Source organism: Budorcas taxicolor, chromosome 20, assembly GCF_023091745.1.
Source record: "Budorcas taxicolor isolate Tak-1 chromosome 20, Takin1.1, whole genome shotgun sequence".
Lineage (NCBI taxonomy): Eukaryota > Metazoa > Chordata > Mammalia > Artiodactyla > Bovidae > Budorcas > Budorcas taxicolor.
The window spans coordinates 10,552,661-10,575,082 of record NC_068929.1 but is presented as its reverse complement, the minus strand read 5'-3'; the positions used below and the strand labels follow the sequence as shown (position 1 = coordinate 10,575,082).

At 46.8% G+C, this 22,422-nt stretch overlaps 1 protein-coding gene across 1 annotated transcript; it reads right to left on the bottom strand.

The window, feature by feature from the left end:
• Positions 1-9,784: 9,784 nt before the first annotated feature.
• On the bottom strand, positions 9,785-19,990 carry ENC1 (ectodermal-neural cortex 1). The gene is made up of 3 exons (XM_052659204.1): positions 19,608-19,990; positions 13,929-15,741; positions 9,785-9,924 (listed from the first exon to the last, which is right to left on the bottom strand). Exon 2 carries the CDS (start codon positions 15,728-15,730, stop codon positions 13,961-13,963), a length of 1,770 nt encoding a protein of 589 aa, XP_052515164.1. The 5' UTR covers positions 15,731-15,741; positions 19,608-19,990; the 3' UTR covers positions 9,785-9,924; positions 13,929-13,960.
• Between the last annotated feature and the right edge of the window lie 2,432 nt (positions 19,991-22,422).

Here is a 22,422-nt window from a genome sequence, read left to right as displayed (position 1 = left end):
GGAAGGGATCTGCTGATAACAGCTCACCACCCAGCCCGAGTAACTCACTGAATGTGCAGCGTTTAGGGCACACGCAGTGCCAGCCCAGAGGCCTCGGGAATCCCTTCCTGAGAGTGACTTTGCCTTTGGACGTGGTTCTTGGATGGCAAGAAAAGCTGGAGGTGCCATTCAGAGATTGTATAGGCAGTCATCCCCCAAGACCCATCTTCCTCACAGCCTCCTCTCTGGTCTGCTGGCAGAAAAAGGACACGCAACATGTTACCCGCCTCCATCACGCCTCTGTCCTCCACCCCATTCTCCACCCCCCAGGGATTCCCAGGGTGCCTCTTCACAGATGGCTCAAGCCGTCTTGCCCTAGCCCCAGCCAGCAAGGCCAAACTGTGTCATCTGAGAGACAGACACCCTGCTTCCCCCAGCTATCTTTAATCAGTGCTACCAGAACTTTCGAAAGACCCATTGTTGTTCCCAAATGGCTTGTTTTATCTCTGAACATTTCTATATTTCAACCTGGGATTATTATCCCTTTCTTCTCTGATTATTTCAAAAGAAAATGTTCCCAGCCAATAGACCAGTGAATGACGAATTTCTAGTCACACAGGCATTTGTATGTTGGATTTCCCTGGCTCAGCTGATAAAGAATCCACCTGCAATGTGGGAGACCTGGGTTCGATCCCTGGGTTGGGAAGATCTTCTGGAGAAGGGAAAGGCTACCCATTCCAGTATTGTGGCCTGGAGAATTCCATAGACTCTGTAGGGCATGGGGTCACAGAGTCGGACAAAACTGAGCAACTTTCACAGAGAAGACTGGCGTGCTGCAGTCCATTGGGTTGCAAAGAGTCAGACACGACCTAGTGACTGAAAAACAACTGCCGTTTATGAAGTTGACTTTCTGCTCTAGAAAAATACCTGAACATGGAAATAAGAATATATTACAGTCCTTAAATTTCAAACACAAAGTCTTATGAAGGAAAAAAAATGTGCAGAAATAAAAATCTCTGGATCAGCACTTATACAGTAAATGCAGATATTCACGTATAGATATTTGCCAAAATACCGACTGTCATTAATTTGTGAGTTAGTCAGTTCTGACAGTGAATTGTAAGTTCGCAGCTTGGAGTGTAGGACATATCCTCCTGGCAGCGATGTTATAATTGGTGGCTCGTTCCCCATCATGACTCCACGTCCTAAGCCTCCACTAGGAGGGCCTGATCCGGGGTCCTGGGTCAATGAATGCAGGGATGGGAGAATTTTCTCTTTCCAGTACATGGAGTCCACCCGTGGTAACAATTTAAATATATATATATATATATATATATATATATACACTATATAACTTATTTAGGTTTAACAATTTATTTGACATCCTTTAAAGACTCTTTTTGTTTCTTTTTATTTTTTTGGCATTAAATAAACCTTTTTTTAGGGCAGTTTTAGGTTCACAGCAGAACTGACAGCAAAGGACAGAGTTACACCAGCAACATAACCCCCCGTCCAGCAACACACAACCTCCACCTCTCTCAAAGTCCCCACCAGAGTCGTCCATCTGTTGCAGCCTGGGTCTTTTGGGAACTTACACCGACACATTATCACCTTAGGGTTCATTCCTGGTATATAGTCTATGGGTCTGGACAAATACATAAGGGCGTTTCAATGATTATAGTATCGTACAGAATAGCTTAAGGGCCCTAAAAGTCTTCCATGCTCTGCCCTCTCATCCCTCCCTCCCACCAACGGTAACATTTTTGAAGTAAAATCGTGCCTTTCTCATTTTTTCTCCCACCTGCTGCTACAACACCCACGGGCCTCCTGACTCCGTGTTCCCCTGGGTGTGCCTTCCAGTCTGACTCCACTTGGGCAGAACGGCGCCCCCTAAGGGTTCCCTGATGCAGCGCCCCCACCCCCACCCCTGCCCCACCCCAGAGTGGCCTGGATCATTTGAACAGGCAAATACTAACAGTCCCCCAGACGGAGCTTAGGGATTTCCATTTTAACAGGGTGCTGACTGACCGCCTCTGTCTCTTGAATAGGTGCAACCTCAGTGAGCATCTGAAAGGAATGTGAGGTGGACCCCCCAGGTACATCTGTCCCAGAATCCTTCTGCTTTTTCTTCTTTCTCCCTTCCTTCCCTTTAGAGCAGACCCATGATAGCAGAATTCCTAGATCTCTCAAAACGGTTCTCCTGGCAGCAACAGACTTGGCCAGAATGTGTGGGGGTGGCTGAGTGGTACCCCAGTGTTTGCAATTTAGAGCTCTCGAACAGATTAGTTAGATCCTCAGAGATAGAGACGTTTTCGCTTTCACTTTGCAGGTGCCCAGTTTGTATCTACTGATTTCATCTTCTTTGTACTTACAGTATCAGCAAGCACTCTCAGCCCTTCTAGGATATTCAATAAACACCCCCAGTAACGTCTAAAAACTGGGTGTAAAATCACTTTTTGGAACAAAACAAATCATCCAACAACCCAAGAAAAGGATTAATAGAAGACTTGGCTGCCCGTCCAACTGCCTTTCCTCGATGCCGTCCCCCATCTTTGCCCATATAAAGATTATGGTTGCCAAGGAAACAGGACCAGAGAAAGAGAAAGACAGAAACTTTGTCTCATTCGGTCTTCCCAAACTCACAAAGCAAGCTGGGCTGTAAGCAGAGCTAGATGGGATTATGGTAGATTTATAATTTACTTAGTCAAATTGCTTTTAATTCCTAGTCAAGCTTCAATGTACACTTTATTTTTCCTCTGAAAGTTAGGTCTTGCACTTAGTGGTCCAAGGTCTGACATATAACAGAGCTTTACAATTCATTGTCTGTGATTAAACTCAAATGCAGGACAGATGGCTTGTCTGAGTATCTGTCAGACAGGCAAAGCACTTAAGATTTGTGACAGGCAAGACCAGGAATTAACTGCTAAGTTTTTGCATGTATTCATACATTCATGTGCACTATGAATATGGCTGTAAAACTCACTTAAGTGTTCTCACTTTATTCACAATATTCCCAAACAAAGCAACTGCTCTCTTTTTGGCAAACCAGATGCCCTAATCTCAACCTCATTAACTCAAAATCCATTTTTCTCCTACAATATGTGTTGTGTACGTTCCATCTTACTGTGACATGCAGGATGCAAATAACATCCTCTGAAAGCCCAGCTTGCCCAGAACCCAAAATGTTGGTTCTCACTTCATTTTTATGAACACTTTTATTGAAATATTTAACTTTTTATTGAACAAACATTTGTCTATCAAAATAAACAAAAACCAACAAAATGAGAACAGGCAAAGGCTATTTATTCAGAGCTTGCTATATCGCAGGGGAGTTAGTCACTGTCAGTTGGTTTTGGCAGAGACTCAAAGGCGGGCACAGAGGGGGAAGGCTTTATAGTGGAAAAAAGGGAAGGTTTCAGATATGCCCTGGTTGGAGGCTGGTGACCTAGGGAAGTTGGAGGCAGGCTAACTAGAAGCAGGCATGCTATATGAAGGTTGCTGCTGCTGCTAAGTCACTTCACTCGTGTCCAACTCTGTGCGACCCCATAGATGGCAGCCCACCAGGCTCCCCCGCCCCTGGGATTCTCCAGGCAAGAACGCTGGAGTGGGTTGCCATTTCCTTCTCTAATGCATGAAAGTGAAAAGAGAAAGTGAAGTCGCTCAGTCTTGTCCAACTCTTCGCGACCCCATGGACTGCAGCCTACCAGGCTCCTCCATCCATGGGAGTTTCCAGGCAAGAGTACTGGAGTGGGTTGCCATTGCCTTCTCCGATATGATAGTTAGGAGGGGATATTTGATTTTTTTCTGGTTAGTCCTAAGTTGGGAGCAACAACAAAAATTAGAAAAGCTGGAAGTTATTAATCAAGTCCTGGTGTTTGGGGCCATGTGTTGCACAGGTTATTGTTTGGCTTCTTAGACCAGTTGCTAGAGATAGTAATCTGACTTCCTGCAAGTCTGTCTTGTAGATTGCAGCCTGACATTCTGGGCTGGTTACGGGAAATAATACAGTTGGTTTCCTGGTCTGGTTGCTGCAGGTTTTAGTGGTTCAGAATTCTATTTTTATTATGCACTGGCCATTGTCCATTTGTATGTTCAACGTTTAAGCGATTAACATTATATGAACGAAAAGTACACAGAGTCAAAGTGTGCAGCTCAATGAGTTACCAAGTGTAACAACCACCCAGGGCCCCCATTTATTTTAAAATTCACCTCAATCAGAATTTCAGAAACCTGTCATCAAGGAACATTGTGAGCAGCCTAGTAGATTTTCTTTCTCTTTGCTTCTTTAGTCCTGGTGTCCAGGGTGGGACCTATCACTTGCAAACTTCTCAGCCCTTCTCACGATGTCACGCCTTCCCAGACACAATAGACATGGGCAGTCCTGGGTTTCCCACAGTCAGGCTCAGCCCCATGAGTCACCACCCTCCACATTCCTGGACAGGTTCATAGAGCATGCCTTGAAATCCAGGCCTCACCACTTCCTTGGCAAGTTAATCTCTCAAAACCTGTTTCTTCATCTACAAAATGAGGGTAATAACAGTGCCTGTTCTCAGGACCTCCCTGGCAGTCCAGTGGTTAAGACTCTGAGCTCCCACAGCAGGGGGCATGGGTTCGAGTCCGGGTAGGGGAACTAAGATCCCACATGCCTCGTGCATGCAGAAACTGCCTCTTAATTGCTCTAAGGATCTATTAAGGCGTCGGACATGTCAACACAATCCATCACACAGAATAAGCACTCAGATTCTGATTTATTGGATGTTTAAAATGTCTAAAAATGACAGCTGAACATTAGTGAGAAACTCCGATGTGCCAGGCCCTGAGCTTGGTGCTTAAACGTAAGATATGAATAAACGTTCCTAGCTGACTCATTAGAAAAGGCCCTGATGCTGGGAAAGATTGAAGGAAAGAGAAGTGGGCAGCAGAGGATGAGATGGTTAGATAGCATCACCGACTCAAAGGACATGAATCTGAGCAAACTCCAGGAGATAGTGGAGGGCAGAGCCTGGCGTGCTGTAGTCCATGAGGTCACAACAAGTCAGACACCGCTTACTGACTGAACAAGAACAACAAAAATTAATCATCCTTATTTTACAGAGGAAGGCATTGAGGCTTAGAGATGTTAAGAAACCTCTCTGCACTTACCTGCATTTGTTATGAGAATTAAGAAATGAAGGAAAGCATGTCCTTAGTGCAGCCCCAGTGCATCATAGTCACTCCATCAATGGGGCTATTGTTTAAAATGACCCTTGGATTATCCACTGTGGCAGACCCTAGGCAGCAATTGCTTAGCAACATCTGCTCTCCTTTTCACCCTTAGCAACAAAAAAATCACTTTTGTATGGGGTGGCATCATGCCTTGTAAGAGGAGTACGTAAAAGTACTCCTCTTATCAGGCTCTCTTACTTCTTTAGGAGGTTGTGAGACCCAATTCTGGCCAGTGAGAGGTGTTTACGTTTCTGAGGTGGGTCTTTTCGGAAAACTTACTATTGTCTCAAGAAAAAGGAAATTTCATCGGCTAATACTTTTTCCCCTTTGCCATCTTTGCTGCCTAGAATGCACGTGCAGTTCTGTGAGGTACAGCTGCCATGGGCTTTTCTGGTAGCCCAGCTGGTAAAGAATCCACCTACAAGGCAGGAGACCACAGTTCAATCCCTGGGTTGGGAAGATTCCCTGAAGAACATGGCAACCCACTCTAATATCCTTGCCAGGAGAATCCCATAGGCAGAAAAGCCTGGCAGGCTACAGTCCAAGATTTGGACATGACTGAGGGACGAAGCACAGAACGGCACAGCTGCCAGCCTGTACGCATAAGGACCAGAGGCCCACGCCCAGGATGCCGAGGCAGAAGAGCCCCCGGGACTTCCCTGGTAATCCAGAGCCTGGGACTCTGCCCTCCCAATGCAGGGGGCCCAGCTTTGATTCCTAGACAGGGAAGTCTGACACTAAAGACATGCTGAAACCTAAAGACCCAGAATGCCATAACAAAAGGATCCCACGTCTGCAACTGAGGATCCCACCTGCAGCGGCTGGACTTTGCACAGCCAAACAAAATAAATAATTTTTTTTAAGAAGAACCCCAGACCCCTGATGGCCTTGTAGGCATACTGTCCAAGCCCTGGATTGCCAGCCTCCAAAAGTTTTCACCACTGTGGTTAAACCACCATGGCCAGATTTCAGTTGGTTATACACATTTGAAGGCAATCCAGACTAATGCAGCCACCATTAGGGTGGTAACGATAACTGAATGAAATGAAATTTACAAATGAATGAAAATTAGGAATCTTTAGCATCTTCTTTAATCTGTTTACACATCCCTACTGAGATGATAAAGAACTCCTGAGAATGAGAAGTCAGTCCAAATCATGAACTCTTCTCCAGCCTTCTGAGGACTGGCATCAAGGCTTTCCCTCAGCATCTGAGTCCCACGTGTCTACTAACTCTCCCCTCTCACCACGTCACATGGTATCATAGACGACGTCTCCAGCAGGGTTTCCATGGGTCATGAGCACTGTGTGCCGAGGGACCAGAGGACTCGTCACTTGTTCTCAAGGCTTGGCTCCGGACCAGCCTCACCCAGCATGGGCCTGAATGACGCTTCTGTAAAACCTGAGGCATCTGCTCTGACATCTTGGTCCAAGTCCAAGGGCAGTAATTGCATTCTGCCTACTTGTGTCTCTCCTAGACTTCTAATTAGGCAGTATTTATGGTCTATCCAAAAAAGATTATGCCCAATGTTGCTCTGCCCGTTAAAACAACAAAGGGTCCACCTTAAGTGATACAGGAGCATCTCCGTGAGACATGAAGCCATCCCGAAGTGGGGGCAAGAGGCTTTACGATGAGCCGGCTGGGATGGCGGCTTTCAACTGGAAAGAAGCTAAGTGTACCAGAGGGGTTAAACTTGTGCTTTTTCATGTCACTTCAAAGAAATAATATGCATACATTTCCACTTACTTTAAATGACTCTAAGGCAGTGTCAGATGAAAACAGGATTTACCTCCAGCCTCTTTTCTCACAAAACATATCCCATGAAGAGTACAAAAACCTAATTCCTTCTATATATTAAGCATGTTGTCTTATCACTACATAGTACATGACTTTATAATCTAAACTATCAGTAAGCCCAACTGAGGTATACTTTGGGTTTGCTTAAACATTCTAAAAGGCCAAAACTTTAAATTACTTAAAAATTAAAGCAAAATTGCTCTAATAAATGGATGTAACCAAATGGTGAAATAGAGGACACCCAGAAAAATTTGAAATGATCCTCTTTTGAATTCAACTAGTAAAAGCACAATTTTTCAATGCCTAAAATTATATTCAATAATGACCCATACACACAATGAAGAGAAAATCTCTAATAATTTATTTGACCTTCAGTTTCACATTGTGAAAAAAAAAATAACAGTTTTACAAAACCTCAAAAATGTAGTAGCAAACAAGTACATATGAACACGAACACTTTACTTCTTCAACTTACACAGTTTTGTACGTTAACCACATACTCAAAATAGTCAAGAAAGGGATATTATTCAGCTCTAATCATTCTTATTCAGACAGGTGTCAAGCCCAGAGAAAAGGGGTCTACACAATTATACCAGAAGTGGAAGGCTGCCCTTTGTTATCCGTTTCCACAGCAACCAGTCCACAGAATAAGAAGAACCTTCTCTGTCTTATGCCAAGGTTTTTGTGTGCGCTGTGCTGTGAATTGTATTTGCTTCAAAGTGTAGGACATTTCACAGGGTGAGAATGGTCAAGTAGTGAGCCCAAATGCCTCTGTCAATTCAAAGAGCAGGAGTCCAGAAAGTTCCCTGCAGGCTGCGGGCCCACCCTGACCACCGCTCCCCTCTGGCTCACACACTGCAATTAATAGAGGATTCAAGGATAGACCACAACTTCGAAACAGCTGCAGAAAATTCACCCTGCTCTCAAAAGCCATGTAGCGACACCCACATCTTGCCAGATTTGCATCATAAACTACAGAGCTGTAACTGCTACAATATACTGCCAGGGTACAATCAGACATTTGCATTGCTTAGAACACATCTAAGAGCGAGGGACTGACTGCTAGAAAGTATTAAGACCCTCCCTTTGATTTCAATGGCTCATTTATTTTGGTCCAACTATAGCCCACTTATTCACAGCACGGACAGACATGTATAATTAGTCTAATGAATTCAGGTGGAGAGAAATGTGAGGGATTTATCTGTCTTTAGACAATGCAAACACACAATGTCAAAGGTTATTGGTCTTAAACCCTGTTTTCTAAGATACAATATTATGAGAAACAGCAATAGAAGCAGTGTGAGTTGCAGGTGCTGGGCTTCCCCCGACACTTGCGAGGAAGCACCTATGAGTCTACCACTAATACCTATCACGGCACATGTTTAGCAAACAAGCACTGGAACTAGCAAAGAATGTATTCACAACCCATTTCCAGCTCTCCAGGGAGGCCTCTCCGCAGGGGCCACTGCTTAGTTCTTTGGTGTTTGGGGGGCCATGTGTGTCACTTTTGTGCACCAAAGAGTTCTTTTAGAGGCTTACCTAAGAGAGAGCACTGAAGTTTACACTGTACCCCTTTGAATATCACCTTGGAGAACTTTTAGCACTTGCTAAATGCTACAGCAGGAAGAGAGAACGACCAGTTTCGGTCAAGCAAATCTGATGAGTGAATTAATTTCTGTCGGTGAGAGTTCTGTTTTTTCCTGTTAACTGGGGTTATGGCCAAGCATTCTCACAGGGTAATAAATAGATAAATAAATAAACTTTGGACAATGCCTTTACCTGTGCCCTATATACAGAACTAGTCCATAGAATTTCCAGGATTTCAGGATATCACACAAAGGGGAAATAAAAACAAAAAACTGCCAAGTGATTTGGTCCTTTCCAAACTTCAGTAGCTGAGACAGAAGCAAGTAAATCGAACAGGGACGGGAAGGACAGAAAGATGGTTTCCCTTGCCCCAGGAGCCACTGGCATGCCCAGAGCCCACGACACCCCAAAGCTGACTTAAGTTTAAGAAAAAAATGACCTTCATGCTTTCCCTACCTCTAGGATGTAACTTTAAGTTTCTATTTTGTAATCTTTCCCTGTCTTGACATTTACAAAATCTGCCCCCCCAACCCTGCCCAACCCACCCTCCAGTTATACCCCTAATTGTAACGCCCAAGTTTTCACTTTTGTGCAGCAGAGCACATCACAACGGTCACAAAATTGTGCAAAACGTACAACCATTCACACGCGTCCATACACGTGAAGACAACTATAAGCACTGTTTCAGCATGCAGGATTCAAATAATAAATAGCTAAATGTACAACACATTTCTTACCAGACAAGGGAAAGTTTAAAGTCACTTATAAATAGAAAAGAACGTCTAGCAAACAGCTACCAACAATGTCCCCATTGTTCAGAAGCGTTTCTGGGGAGCACAGCCCTGGGAGATTAGCGTGGAGTCCAGCGGTCCTCACTTCTGCAGCCAGCCCAGCCACCTCCCCTCCTGGCCCCACAGTCGGGTTTTCAAATCTCCAACAGCAGCTGGTGTGGAGACTTCAAGCTTGCTCCTCAGAGAGAGGTGACAACCATTTCAAATTTTACACATAAGTGGTGGAACCCATGGAAAATCAAATGCTGAATATGGTACAGCAAGGAAAAAGGGCTGGCTTTTCTCTCCCTTTGAGAAGCTGATTAATGCTGACATTAATCCACAATTACAAGACAAGGACTAGATCACAGGTTTGTTCATTCATATTTAAACCATGTGCTACTTGCACTGAAAATCCCACCCCCTCCCCCACCCCCTTCCTTCATGTCCAGTTAGAAGCATTTACAAGGTGCGGTGGATTGGACGCGAGTCTTGTAGCCACTTCTTTTCCTTTTTCTTGTCTTTCATTCGATTTGGCCTCTCTAAAGTAGAAATTGCATCTTGTCTCATCGAGGGATGGAGTCAGCTAAAATAGAAGAGAAGGAAGATTTTTTTGTTAGTCTCAAATCTAAAAAAAAAAAATTAAACTCAGGACAGAGCTGGCCAATATTGCTTCTAAAGGTCTTAATTACACATTTGGCAGGCAATGTGCAAAGACATATAAAATGCCAGACTTAAAAGAGTACACTTGTGCATTCGTGCAGGCAGACGCTCCAGCAAAAACAATGGTGTCCACAGAAAAGATCCTCACTTCCTGATTAACCATACATACATGCAAATCAAACCTATACACCTAGGTGCTATTACATCTTCTGCTTCTGATATGCGTAATTCCTCTCCATGGTAAACAGCACCACTGTAAAGTGATCACAAGAGATTCCTTTGCCAACTCACCCCCACCCTCTTTGGCCCATTTACCATAAAGGATTCCAAATTAAGTTTATTCACCATATAGAAAGCAGACATATTAATCCTCTTATTTAAATGCATCTCTGCTATTCATTACGGCAGAAGTCAGCCTCGCTTCTTTTCACATGACAGCACACCAGGCCTCAGCAGCCAAGGCTGGAGTCTATTCTCCAAGTCCATCAGTCCACACTTAGGAGACTCGGGCTGTGGCACGCAGCGTTCAGCATTATCACCTACAGGACTGACCGCCCGCCGATCATCAATTCAAGGTGCTGTGAGCACAAGCTTGCAGGTTTCATGGGAGCTGGTGGTTTCTCACACCACCCATCCTTCACACTTGGTTAAGTCTAATTTTACATAAGGAGAGTTTGCAGAGGGCTTTTGTCTTTGAAAAGCTCCCCCTATCTGGTCTCGGAGCACATTTCCAGCCCTAGCATAGGAATCTGCAGCCCCAGTGCTGAAGTTCCAAGTAGAGACAAAGGGAATTGAGGAGCGGCCGCTCATCACTCACAGAGTCCTTCTTTCTCTCCTGTGTTCAGAAGTCTGATTCATTCCATTAGCTGTTTCTTCCATTTCAAAACAGTGATTCAAGCTTTCAAGACATTCCTTAGACTACGGTGTCATCCCCCACCCCCACCTCCTTGGAACCTATACATCAACATGAGGCCAAAAGAATGTATCTTGCAATAATATGAAATTTCAAGATGTTGCATACTCAAACAGAAAAACAAACAAACAAAACCCAAAACAAAAACACCTCTAGAAAGGGGAGCAGGGAACAAAGCGAACCAAAATCCAAGTGTTGTCAAGCTGGGGCCACAGAGCATCATGAACACGCAGTGAAATCAAAGGCATTTCCTTTCTGTCCCTCCCAGGGCTGACAGAGCAGCAACAAAGAGTTAAAATCACCTTGGTGGATAAGCTTTCAGGCAGAGGGAAACTGTGTTAACACTGTATTAATTCAGATAGCACCTACATTTGGAAGGCAAAGCCAGGTCCCGGAAGCACTTGCAGCTCAAGTTTGATACCTACACAGTACTTCTTTTAAGTCACTCCATCCGGCTTAAGTGTTTTAACATTATCTGGTGTGCAGTAAACTTTAAAAATTTAAACCAACATTCTCCCCGTCGGAAACTGCAAGAGTGGCTTTGATCAGGCCCACACCGTCCTTTAAAAAGGCAAATCCAGCCCCCTCAAATTTGCTTGTCCTGTGCTTGACTCTGGCTAATAGCACCAAGAGTGGAGAGGATGTTTCGAATATAACCCAACACTTTTTTTGCTCCATTTCCCAGGGGCCGGACATGTGTGATTAAATAGGTTCAAAGACCCAGGAGAGGGTGAATTCAAGTGTTTGCTAACATATTCACTCTGGGCTGAGAAAGAAGGTACCAAAAATGAAGTATAGAGATAACAAGCAGGTAACAGTTATAGAAACCTCATTTTCCCCCAACACATAAAGCTAATTCCACTTCGAGGTAAGGTCTAAATTGAAGGGAGGAAAGAAAACACAGACATGGGCTAGGTATTTTTACCCCTTTCTTTGCTTTTTTTCATTTATCAATTCATCCAAGTCTAAACTGGGACAGATCTCAAGGAAAGCACAATTCGAATCACTCATTTAACAAAGGGGAAGTCTGAAGTGCAGAGAGGTCCAGACTCCACAGCTGAAGGCTAGAACCAGACACACGTGGTCGCTCTCTTTCTGCCTCCAGTTCCTTATCTTGCTCCAATGATGCCAAGCCAATTACCACTTGGAAGTCTCGCCACTGTCACTGGCAATTTTTAAGGCTCTCCTATGCAAATATAGTCAATTCTGGACTAACACCCAATTTAGCATGCTGTTAATTGATGCTTCTGCCTAGAAGGTTCTTTAAACTTGCTTTAGAGTTGAGTAATGCATTTATATTGCAAATGAAATAACCCCTTTCAGAGAATTTGTTTATTCAGGATTACTGAGATGACAGCAAGGCTGCAAAAACCAGTTTGGTTTGGAACAGTTACCCTATTTGCTCCCCAGAGGACAGTCCTGCACCCCTGACGGTGTCTCAGTACAGGTAAACATTACGTTACTAAGAACTGTACCACCTGTAACAGGCAGGAGGAGATGAAGAAGAAATGAAAGAAACAGAAAAATTACATGTGAAAGGGAGGTCAATTTTACTGGTGTTTCTAAACAAGCTGTAAGAGATGAGGAAAGAGAAGACAAATGAAGAGTCCAAACCCCCTCTTTGCTGGATGGTCCCCTTGAAAGGTATGAAACATACTAAACACAGAACCAAACCTTTCCAAGTAATGAGTTCATTATCACAAGCAGCTCCTCCAAAGCAGATTCTTAAACTTCATCCTCTTATTATTAGTAATGAGCCCTCTAGTCACCAAAACAAATCAACCTATTCTATGTGCCCTGTGCTACGCTTACACATGTTTAAGTGACTTCGGGGCCAATCCCGAGAGTGCTTTACAAGCAAGCAAGGCAGCCATTAGCTCCCTGAACCCTGAACTGCGAAGGCCTATTAATTATTTGAACCAAGAGTATGATATACTCTTAAGTACACAAGACAACCATTATGTACTCAGATACATGACACAGAAACACAACTCTTGTTCACCCTGACAATGGGGTCAGCCTGAATGATTAACTCTGAAAAGCTGCAGGGAGGGCGGTTTGGATGGCTCTGTGTCCATGCATCAGACAAGCTCATACAATGCATGTGCAACTTTTTCCAAGGACAGACCCAGATTTCATGAAAGTTAGTAAATGCCCTAAAGGGGGCAGTTTGGGGATGGGGAGGGGGGGGTGGCGGGGGGACATTTTAAATAAGCTAATAAATAATTTTGGACAGAATACACTGGAAATAATTTTCAGCATTCAATTTTTGAAACCCTACTTCATTCCAAAAAGGGTTTGAGGAAGCTCAGTTTAAATATCAACAATTATCTCCTGGGGTGATACCAGTGTGAAGGGTACTAAATGCCCTTTTGGCATGAGCTGAAGTGCTTACGCTTTACAGCCAGACTGCCTGGGCTGAACTCTTGACCAACCTTTCTGCCTGCTGAGCCCTATGACCTCAGGCAACTTACTTAACCCCTCTGTACATCAGGTGTTCTCATCTATAAAGTGATCCTGTAATAATATCCCACAGGGTTGTTGTGGGGACCAAATGAAAAGATCCATGTGAAACATAGAGCCCAACAGCCAGCAAAGGGGGAAGGCTCAGAAGACATCAGCTGGCATTATTAACATAGGTCAGGGTTCCCAACCAGGTCATAATTAGAACCACTGAAGAACTTTCTAAAAATGCTAATGCCTAGGACCCATCCAGACCCAACAAATCCAGCCTCTGGGGTGTGCAGATTTTGGAAAGCTCCTTGGGAGATTCTGAGGCTCAGTAGAGGCTGAGAACCACCTGCTGATGATCTGGGGCAGGGGCGGGGCGGGGGGTTGGCTCGTGTTGCAGCTGTGGTCAACACAAGTGTTTAAGCTTTGGGGTGCAAGTGCTTTTATTGGTATAGTTTGTGTGGTACCTCTATAGGATGGGCTATATGGAGCCTGTCTTATTCCATGTACGAGTTTAAACAGCTCTCTCAACTATACAGATACTTACAGCTAAGCTGACTTACCTCAGGCTCTCCCTCTCCAGGATGCAAGGCATTTAAGAAGGCAGATGTTTCCAGGTGCTGACAAACGCAGTAGGGATCAGTGAGTACGGGACTGTGGTGATGCTGTTCCACGCGTCCAGTGTTGGGTCGTAGCAGTCCAGAGTTTTGCATCGCTGAATGCCAAAGTACCCTCCAACCACGTAGAGTTTGTTTCCGGAGGCCACGGCGTGGCAGCTCATGCGCTTTGCCGTCACGTCTCCCACCTTGGTCCACTGGTAAGTCTCGCTGTTGAATTTATATGCAGAGCAGGCGGAGAACTCAGTATCTCCCCCCATAATAAAAATCTGGTTGCCCAGCACAGCTGCCGCCGTGTAACGCCAGGGCTGCGGACAGGTGGCTGGGACCGTCCACCTGTTTTCACACTGATCGTAACACTGAACTTTGGGGAGCTTGTCATGACTGACACTGGTACCCCCAAAAGCAAACAGCTTGAGCTTGGCACTCACCACTGCGGCGTTGCTGACCCCTTCTCGGAGGGGAGCCACCATGGTCCATTTGTTGGTTGTGGGGTCGTAATGTTCCACTTGCTTCAGAGAGACTGAGGGGGAGGCTGGGAGGCAGCCAGTGGCGGCAGTGTGCCCGCCGACCACATACAGGCAGTGCTTGAGTTCAGCAGAGCCGTGGCCAAACCTGGCCACCAGCATGGGGGCCGCCTTGGACCACTCCTCATGCAGGGTATCATACACCCAGACGTCTTTCGAGACTCCATTCTCAGACCCTCGCCCCCCAGTAATGTATACTTTGCAGCCAATTGCACACGCACTGAATTCTTTCCTCGGGCTTGGGATGTCAGCCTTGGGAATGATCTCTTTGGCCTTCTGGTCGACCAGATAGAGTTTGTCACACATGAAAGTCTGTCCTCCCAAGAGGAAGAGGGCATGGCCGGTTTTCCGGGGCCGGGCACAGAGGCTGGTCACCACACCGTCGTTCTGCAGGATTTTCAGTTTGCACCTGATGGCCTCTTCCACGATCTCCTTGCTCTTCCTCTGCTTGGTGATGAGTTCTTCCATGGCCACATTCTCCATGAGATAGATGGCCGGCAGCAGCGCCAGCCGCACCGTCTGCAACAGCTCTGGGAGGTAGCAGTAGCGCTTCTTCAGGTCGTAGCTGATCCAGTTAATTGCAGACTCGTACACAAGCCTTTCGTCTTCGGTCTCCAGCTCTTCACTGGACAAGAGCTGCACGACCATGTCCTGGGGCAGCTGCAGGAAATCTTCGTTCTTCCTGATGGTCTGAAAGTTGCTGAGACACATCCGCCAGGAGAGCTCGTACAGCTTGGTGCACTGGTGCGCGTCGGACAGCAGCAGCATGCCCAGGCAGTTGGTGGGGTGCAGGTTCTTTTCCAGGAACTCGGCACACGCATCCCGGATGTCTTGAAACTCCAGCATGTCGCCGGCTTCCAGGAGCGATTCTGCATTTTCTTCATTGATGATGACCCGGGAGGAGTAGGCATAGTCGAGGAGCAGCTCCAAGACTTCCGGGTGGATGGAATTGTCGAAGTTGACTTCACTGTCCTGGCTCTCTTTCAGGCCCCCGCTGAACATGGCTTCGAAGTAGCGGCTGCACGCAGCCAGTACTGCCCGGTGACAAGGGAAGGTCCTGTTGCCCGCGTGGAGAAGGACATCAGTGAAGAGGCGCTGCTGGCGCAACAGGTTCAGGTGAGTGAGGACACTGTCTGCGTAGGAGGACTTGTGGAACAGGTAGATGTTGATGGAGCCACTGCTGGCCCTGGACTTCCGGTTCTCGTGCACACTGACAGACATTGTTTCCACTCCTGCAAAAAACCAGACACAACTACTGAACAGAGATGCTCCCAGTGTGCAGAACAGCCGAGCCAAAGCCCCAGTCGAAACCAGAAGACAAAAGACACGAGGGAACAGAACACTGCGCTGTGGGCCCCGCTGCCTACTAATCTGAATGATGGCTGGCCAGGCCCATCCAAAGCCAGAGACAGTTACTGATAAAGAAAGGCACTTACACCACTGTTGAACTATGTAACCTATACGTTGTTTAAAAAAAAAAAAGTCACTGCTCAAGAGCAGGTTCATCTTGGAAAACCTGATTGCCAACTTTCAGGATGTTGAAGTCCTTGAGAATGTAAGTCAGCAAAAGCCAAGAGGATCAAGCTCTCATTCTCACAGGGCCCTGCCCTGGTCCAGCTGATTCAGGGTTGGTCACTTGCAGTGCCAGGCCTCCAGCTCTCATAACGCCGGGATGCGCACAAGTTTTAATGCCCTATGCAACATAAAGCCATGTGTAAGACAAATACCTACTAATTAATTCCATTAAGAATTCCTTTGGTAATACCCACTGTCTTTACTAAAGTATAGGTACAGTAAATGGGAAATGTAACACTAAAGCCACAGGTGTAAGCCAACTTCTGAAGTGACCAAACATTTACTTAACATTACAAATCATTTCTAACCAGACACCTCTACCACTTCAGTCCTAAAAGAGCCCCAATATAAACATGACCATATACTGATCAGCAAGCTATCCTGGAAACACAGAAGAGACTCTGGCCCCAATTACCACCCACCTTTTCTGCTCTGGCCAGCTTCCAAAATGGGGATTTGTGCCCAGAAAAGAAAGACAAGTTTGAGTAGCAAAGTCAGGAGTTCCAATGTTCTATTCTTCCTGCTTTAAGTTAGTTCTTAGAAAACCAGCTTCAAGAACAAAGCGTGTATCCACTGATCTCTCTCGATTACACAGGGATCACCAGGGCCATCCCTGGGTGCCTACAAATGCTGGCACCTGCATATAGGGAGATCAGAATGCAGATGTTACTTTATCTAAATCAAAACACACATACACACATGTGTGTGTGTGTGTGTGTGTGTGTGTGTGTGTGTTGCCAGCCATTGTTAACTTACGGTCACTCTAGAATTTATTTGCCGACTACAGTGCTTTTCTCAGTATCTAAATGGGAATTATAGCAGAACAGAATCGACTCTTTGGCTTTCCTCAGTAATCAAAGTGTAAGCTAAAGATACAGGACATGCCTATCACCTAACTTCAAAAATTGAATTATCTTCTTCCTTTTTAACCCTACCCTTCTGTTAAGTCAAAGGAATAAAGGCTTCAGGAACCCGCCTGTCAGAGGATTCGTAGGGAAGCTGTTTATTCCAGGACGGTGAACTGCACTGATACAGTATCTGTTCCAAACAGGGAACAGCTAGTCCTTACCAGCCTTGTTTCCTTCAACCTGACCAGCAGAGGCAAGGCAGGCACAGAGAACAACAGAGGCAGGTGCCTTTGACTCACTGGTCTCATATATTAGGAGTTGCAACTTGTTTTCTTTTATTTTAGGCATGTAACTTTTCATCATGAGTAACCATGATTTACTGGAGAAGAAAATAAACAACAGAGTCCTACGGCTCTGGTGTTAAGACTTTAGGAAGCACCCATCAGTCTCCACAGTGACCTGAGCTGTGACAAATGGTGAAGAGGCCAGCATCACCCCCATGTCAAGCTAAGCCTCTAAGGTCTAGTCCATGTCACCCAAGGCCCAATGCTCCGAAGAACAACCGACAGGACCCTATGTAAATGCACCAGGTTCTCCAATGTGTTCAAAACCTGAATTAGCATCCCTGCTGTTCAACTGCTGTAGTCACATGAGCATGAGCACATTCAGTCTTCAGTACTTTGAAGAGTTTTAGCCTAAACCTCAAAAAATGGTACAAATACTCTTATGCCTTATATAGAAACTTGCAAGAATTCCAAATGAGTAGCTATGCTTTTTAATGTTTTTTTTAACGAATGCTTCCAAAGCAATCTCAAAACCTGCCTCCCTTGGATGGACCTAGAGATTATCACACAAAGTAAGTCAGATAAAGACAAACGTCATATGATATTGCGCAAATGGAAAACCTTTTTTAAAAAAGATAGAAATGAACTTATTTACAAAACAGAAATAGACACACACATAGAAAACAAACTTATGGTTACCAACGGGGAAGGGAGGAATAAATTAGGAGTTTGGGATTAAAATACACACACTACTGTATATACAACAGACAGCCAACAAGGACCTACTGTATAGTATAGGACCTACCGAACAGCATATATACTCAATGTCCTGCAATAGCCTATAATGGAAAAGAATTCATAAATGTGTGTGTATTCTGAATACTTTGCTGTATACCTGAAACTAACAACATTGTAAATCAACTGTATTTCAATTAAAAAAAAAAAAAGCTGCCTTCTTTCTGGCTGAGAGTGAATGCAGCTGACAGAAGAATGAGGCTCTTGCACAAGGTACAGAAGCACCAAAGTGCCTGCAGATTGAGCTGGAATCACACCCACCAGGCCCAGAAGGCATTTCCCTGAGCAGTGTAAAACAACACTCATAGCCAGGCTTATACTTAACATAACAGTTTAGAAGACAGGGATATAGGATCTGCATCTCTTTACAGCCTGTGTTTATGCTCCTGGATTTCCCAAGTAGGTTCAAAAGCCAGCAGAAGAGCCTAGCCTGTCATCTTGGATGCCACCCAGATGGAGAAGTGTGTCACAGTCAAAATCCAACAATCTTGCAGGAATATTTGATTAAAAGGTACACTTGAAGACCCAAGGGAGACAACTTGTCTTTTGGTTTAAAAGTATGCAAACATGAAAACATCAGCAGAAACCACGTACACAGACTCTAAACACACCTTCAACACAGAATGAATCATCCTTTTGGCATTTTTTAAGCCCCCAGAGAAATAATATTTGCATGCCAAGTAAGTGGCCAAAAAACGCACACATATATTTAACCTGCCTCTACAAAGAAGGCGAAAAGGGCTGCTATTACCAGTGAACATCAAAAGGAATTCTGGCTACAGTAACTTCAGTTCACTTAATGCTCTTTAACCAGGATCTCAGCCTCCAATACTTAGCAGCGCGTCAAATTTCTTTAAGTTTTGAACCTGATCTCCAGGCCATCGAAGGAGAAACTAGGCAGATTTTCTCAGGCAGTTTACATTATTGATAACAAAGGAACAACACTATAAAGAGGCTGTTAACAAGAAAAGCGTTTTACCATAGAGTCCTCTGTAGCACTTGTAACGCTAACACATGCCAGTGTGGGCGACACCAGATACACGCCAAGTTCAGTGGTTCATCTCCACCCCGCCTACCGATTCCTATCCTTCGAAACTAACCATGTTAAGGCTAAACAACTTGAACGACAAAAAAAATAATTTTTTAGAAAGCAGTTTTCATTCATTCCCCACAGACATCTGGCCGCAGTGAAGATGCCCTCACTAGGGGTGTCTGTGCGTGACCCCAGTGCCGCGTAGGGTGCAAGGGGAACAAGCAATCCCGCGCGCTAGGCATAGCCCTTCCCCCGGAGGGGAGTGGGGCGGCGGGGCGCGGGGGGGGTGTCGATCGTATCCTGGCTGAGCTCCTCTCTCCCCAGCGGCTCGTCCCGGCGGCGCAGAGGAGGTCCCTCGGGCAGTGCCCGGCTCTGCTTGCCAGAGAAGCGCAGCGGCGGGCCGGGGTCTCCGCCCGAGAACAGTTCCCCACCGCCACCTGGGTCGGAGCTCCAGGCTCCGCGGTGCGCGCGCGCGCACACACACACACACACACACACACACACAGGCAGACCCTGACACCCACGGCGCCCGCAACAGGTCCGCGGCGGTGGCGGAGACTTACAGCAGTGGCGGCCGGCCACAGTGCACAACCAGTTAGTTGGGTCTGGCCTCGGTAACCCGGCGGGGAGGCGACGGATCAGACGTCTCAGCCCCAGGGAGCAACAGCGACGGCCCCGGCGAAAGGAGCGCGCATGGGGCTCCGGCTTGCTGGCTGGTTACCGCGGGCTGATCGCCGCGGTCTCACGATTCCCAGGTCACGGACTCCGTGCCTGCCACCCGCGGAGCAGCTCCCGGAGGGCGCTCGGGAGGGAAGAGGGAGCCAGCGGCCGCAGGCGCCGCGGAAGGAGGCGGGCTGAACGCTCGGGGGAGGGAGCTGGAAAGAGCTGTGCGCGCCGGCGGCCGCCTGGCGTCTCCACTCGGTCTCTGCAGCGCCTCAGCCGCGCCGCCTCCTCTCCGGCTGCCCGAGCAGTCTGCGCCCGGCAGCCCAGCGCCCGGCTATAAGCGGCGAGACGGGGAGGGGAGGGGAGGGGAGGGGAGAGGGCGCGTAGGCAAAAAGTGACACCAGGGGAGGGAGGGAGGAAGCGCGTGAAAGCGGCCGGCGGAGGAGGAGGAGGAGGAAGGGGAGGAGAGCGTGTCGGGGGAGTTAATCGAGAGAGGAAGCGGGGGAGGGGGCTGTGGCAAGTAGAGAGAGAGAGAGAGACAAAGAGGATGCGAAATCTCAGCCACGAGCAGCTGCAACCTTCGGGAATCGCGAGTAAAACAAGTTTTCCTGGGTCGCTGTGTCTTGAGCAGAGTCCGGTGCTGAGGGACCCTTCTGGGGTGGTTGGGGACAGCGCGGCCCCCCAGGTGTGTGCTCCGCGTTACGGGAGCCGACGTGAGGCTCAGCAAAGAGAGACAAGAGGCGAGACGGGTGTTAGTGGTTCGCGCCCTGGGCGCACACAGCCTGCCCGCTGGGCGAGATACCTGCAAAGAGGACAGTGGCGAGGTTTGGACACAATTTTGGACACTGTAGGCACTCCGCAGGTTGGGCAAGGCCGGGCTGTAGGGCCCCTTTGTAGGGCAGGGGACCGGAAAGACTCGAGCCCCGGGCGCTTCCTGCCCCCACGTCCTCCCGCACCCTCCCCGCGGGTGCGGCACCCGCGGCCGGACTCTGCCCCACGCCGCCCTAGGCGGCAGCAGCCGGGCGCTGTCCGGCGGAGCGCGCACCACGTGCTTTGCAGCCAATCGCTGTGGCCGCTTGATTCAAAACCAACTGCTCCAAGGAGTGGCCACGCCGCCACCTCTCTGTAGAGATAAACCTTTAATCGCCCCCTCAGACCTGGCCCTTTCCTATCTTTTATCGCTAGGTTGTGTTGGGTAGGAGTTCAGCAGAGAAATGGTTCAGCCCGTACACGTTTGTAGCGCCGCGTGCCACGAAAAGGAAAAGTGATTAGAAAATCTCGAACGGCAACCACTATTTATGAAACCCATTTTTGATCTTTGCACCAAGGGCTTGTCTTTCCACGGGGAGCTGAAATGCCCGGTTTTCTTTTTATTGGACATTTGGAATAAAGTGTATGAATGAACTGTAGAGATTACCAGTCCAGCCCCCCGCCCTCTTTTTTTACGGATTGGGAATCTGAGGTCCAGGGAGATCTGAAGTGAATTGTCCAGCTCGAGGGCACACGGCTACTTGCAATGGCCTAGCCCTATAGCTAGAGTGGAGATCCCCACTTCCCAGCTTTCTTTTAAATATTAGAGGCAGAAATGGTTTAACAAGCAGAGGAGGCTCCCCCTGGCGCGCCCCGAATCCAGAGACTAGAAATCAAGGCCCTCTCGGTCCTTTAACCCCACTTTCCTTTAAGCACGGTCCCTCCAGGTATTCGTGCTGAGAAATTTCGCTCCTTGCAAACAAAGGAAGACAGTGCCCTCTGAAGTCCTTTGTTCGCATTAACTCGTCAGCTTCACCAGGAGCCTTTACAGGTCTGCTTCATATTTTAACTTATTATGCAGAGTCGCGGCTCCAGACTGCTCCACAAAGCCAGAGAGGCCAGATCTCTTACCGGTCAGACCCACGTGCGGTAAAGAGACCGGGTACGTTGCCAGCCCACCACTGGTTCCTAAAGATGTGGATAAAAATCAGCGAAGCCCAGACAGAGAAAGGCCGCAGATATTGGAGATAGGGGCTGAAAAGCCGAGAGAGGTAAATGTGTTGTATTGCATAGATGTCTTTTAAAAACATGTTTTCTTAGCCTGCGGCAAGGTGTGGGGGAAGGTAATCAGTGCAGCCTCTGGAGGCACTTCCTCCTAGCACTTTATCTTTCTGGACTTCGGGTCAAAAACAAGCAGGTTGGTTCTGAAGACCAAATGTTAGTATCTGCCCTGGAAGGTGGGACTGGGTTGGGGGTGGGTGTTCTGTGTAAGAGATTATACACTTTTTCTCATTAAAGAGAAGTGTTTCCTTCTTATTTCAGTTACTTACCAAATCTACAGGGACCTGTACCTAGATGACCCTGCCTAGGAATAACACATGTCCTCAGTTCATTTGGTTGGCTGGAGATTTTGCCACAGGAAGCCGCTGAGCTAAGAACAGGCCATCTGTTTCTATTGCGTCTTTACCACTCAGAAAATGCAGAGTGTCCTTAAACAGGGGGTGGGGGGACAGCAAAGTTTACATGTCTTTGCAAATAGCTTTGCTCAGCAGGCAGGACTGAGAAAAGAGAGAACTCCATCTGGCCATTCTGTCATCCACCTATGCTGTTTTCCTGTATCTTTTCTACCTAACGTGGCCACCTTTCTACACTTGAAGAAGAGAGAAGGGGAAAAAAAGTTGTGGTCTGGAAAATCTTGAATGTATTCAGTGACTATATACATTCACATCATCTGCCTTAGGGAGA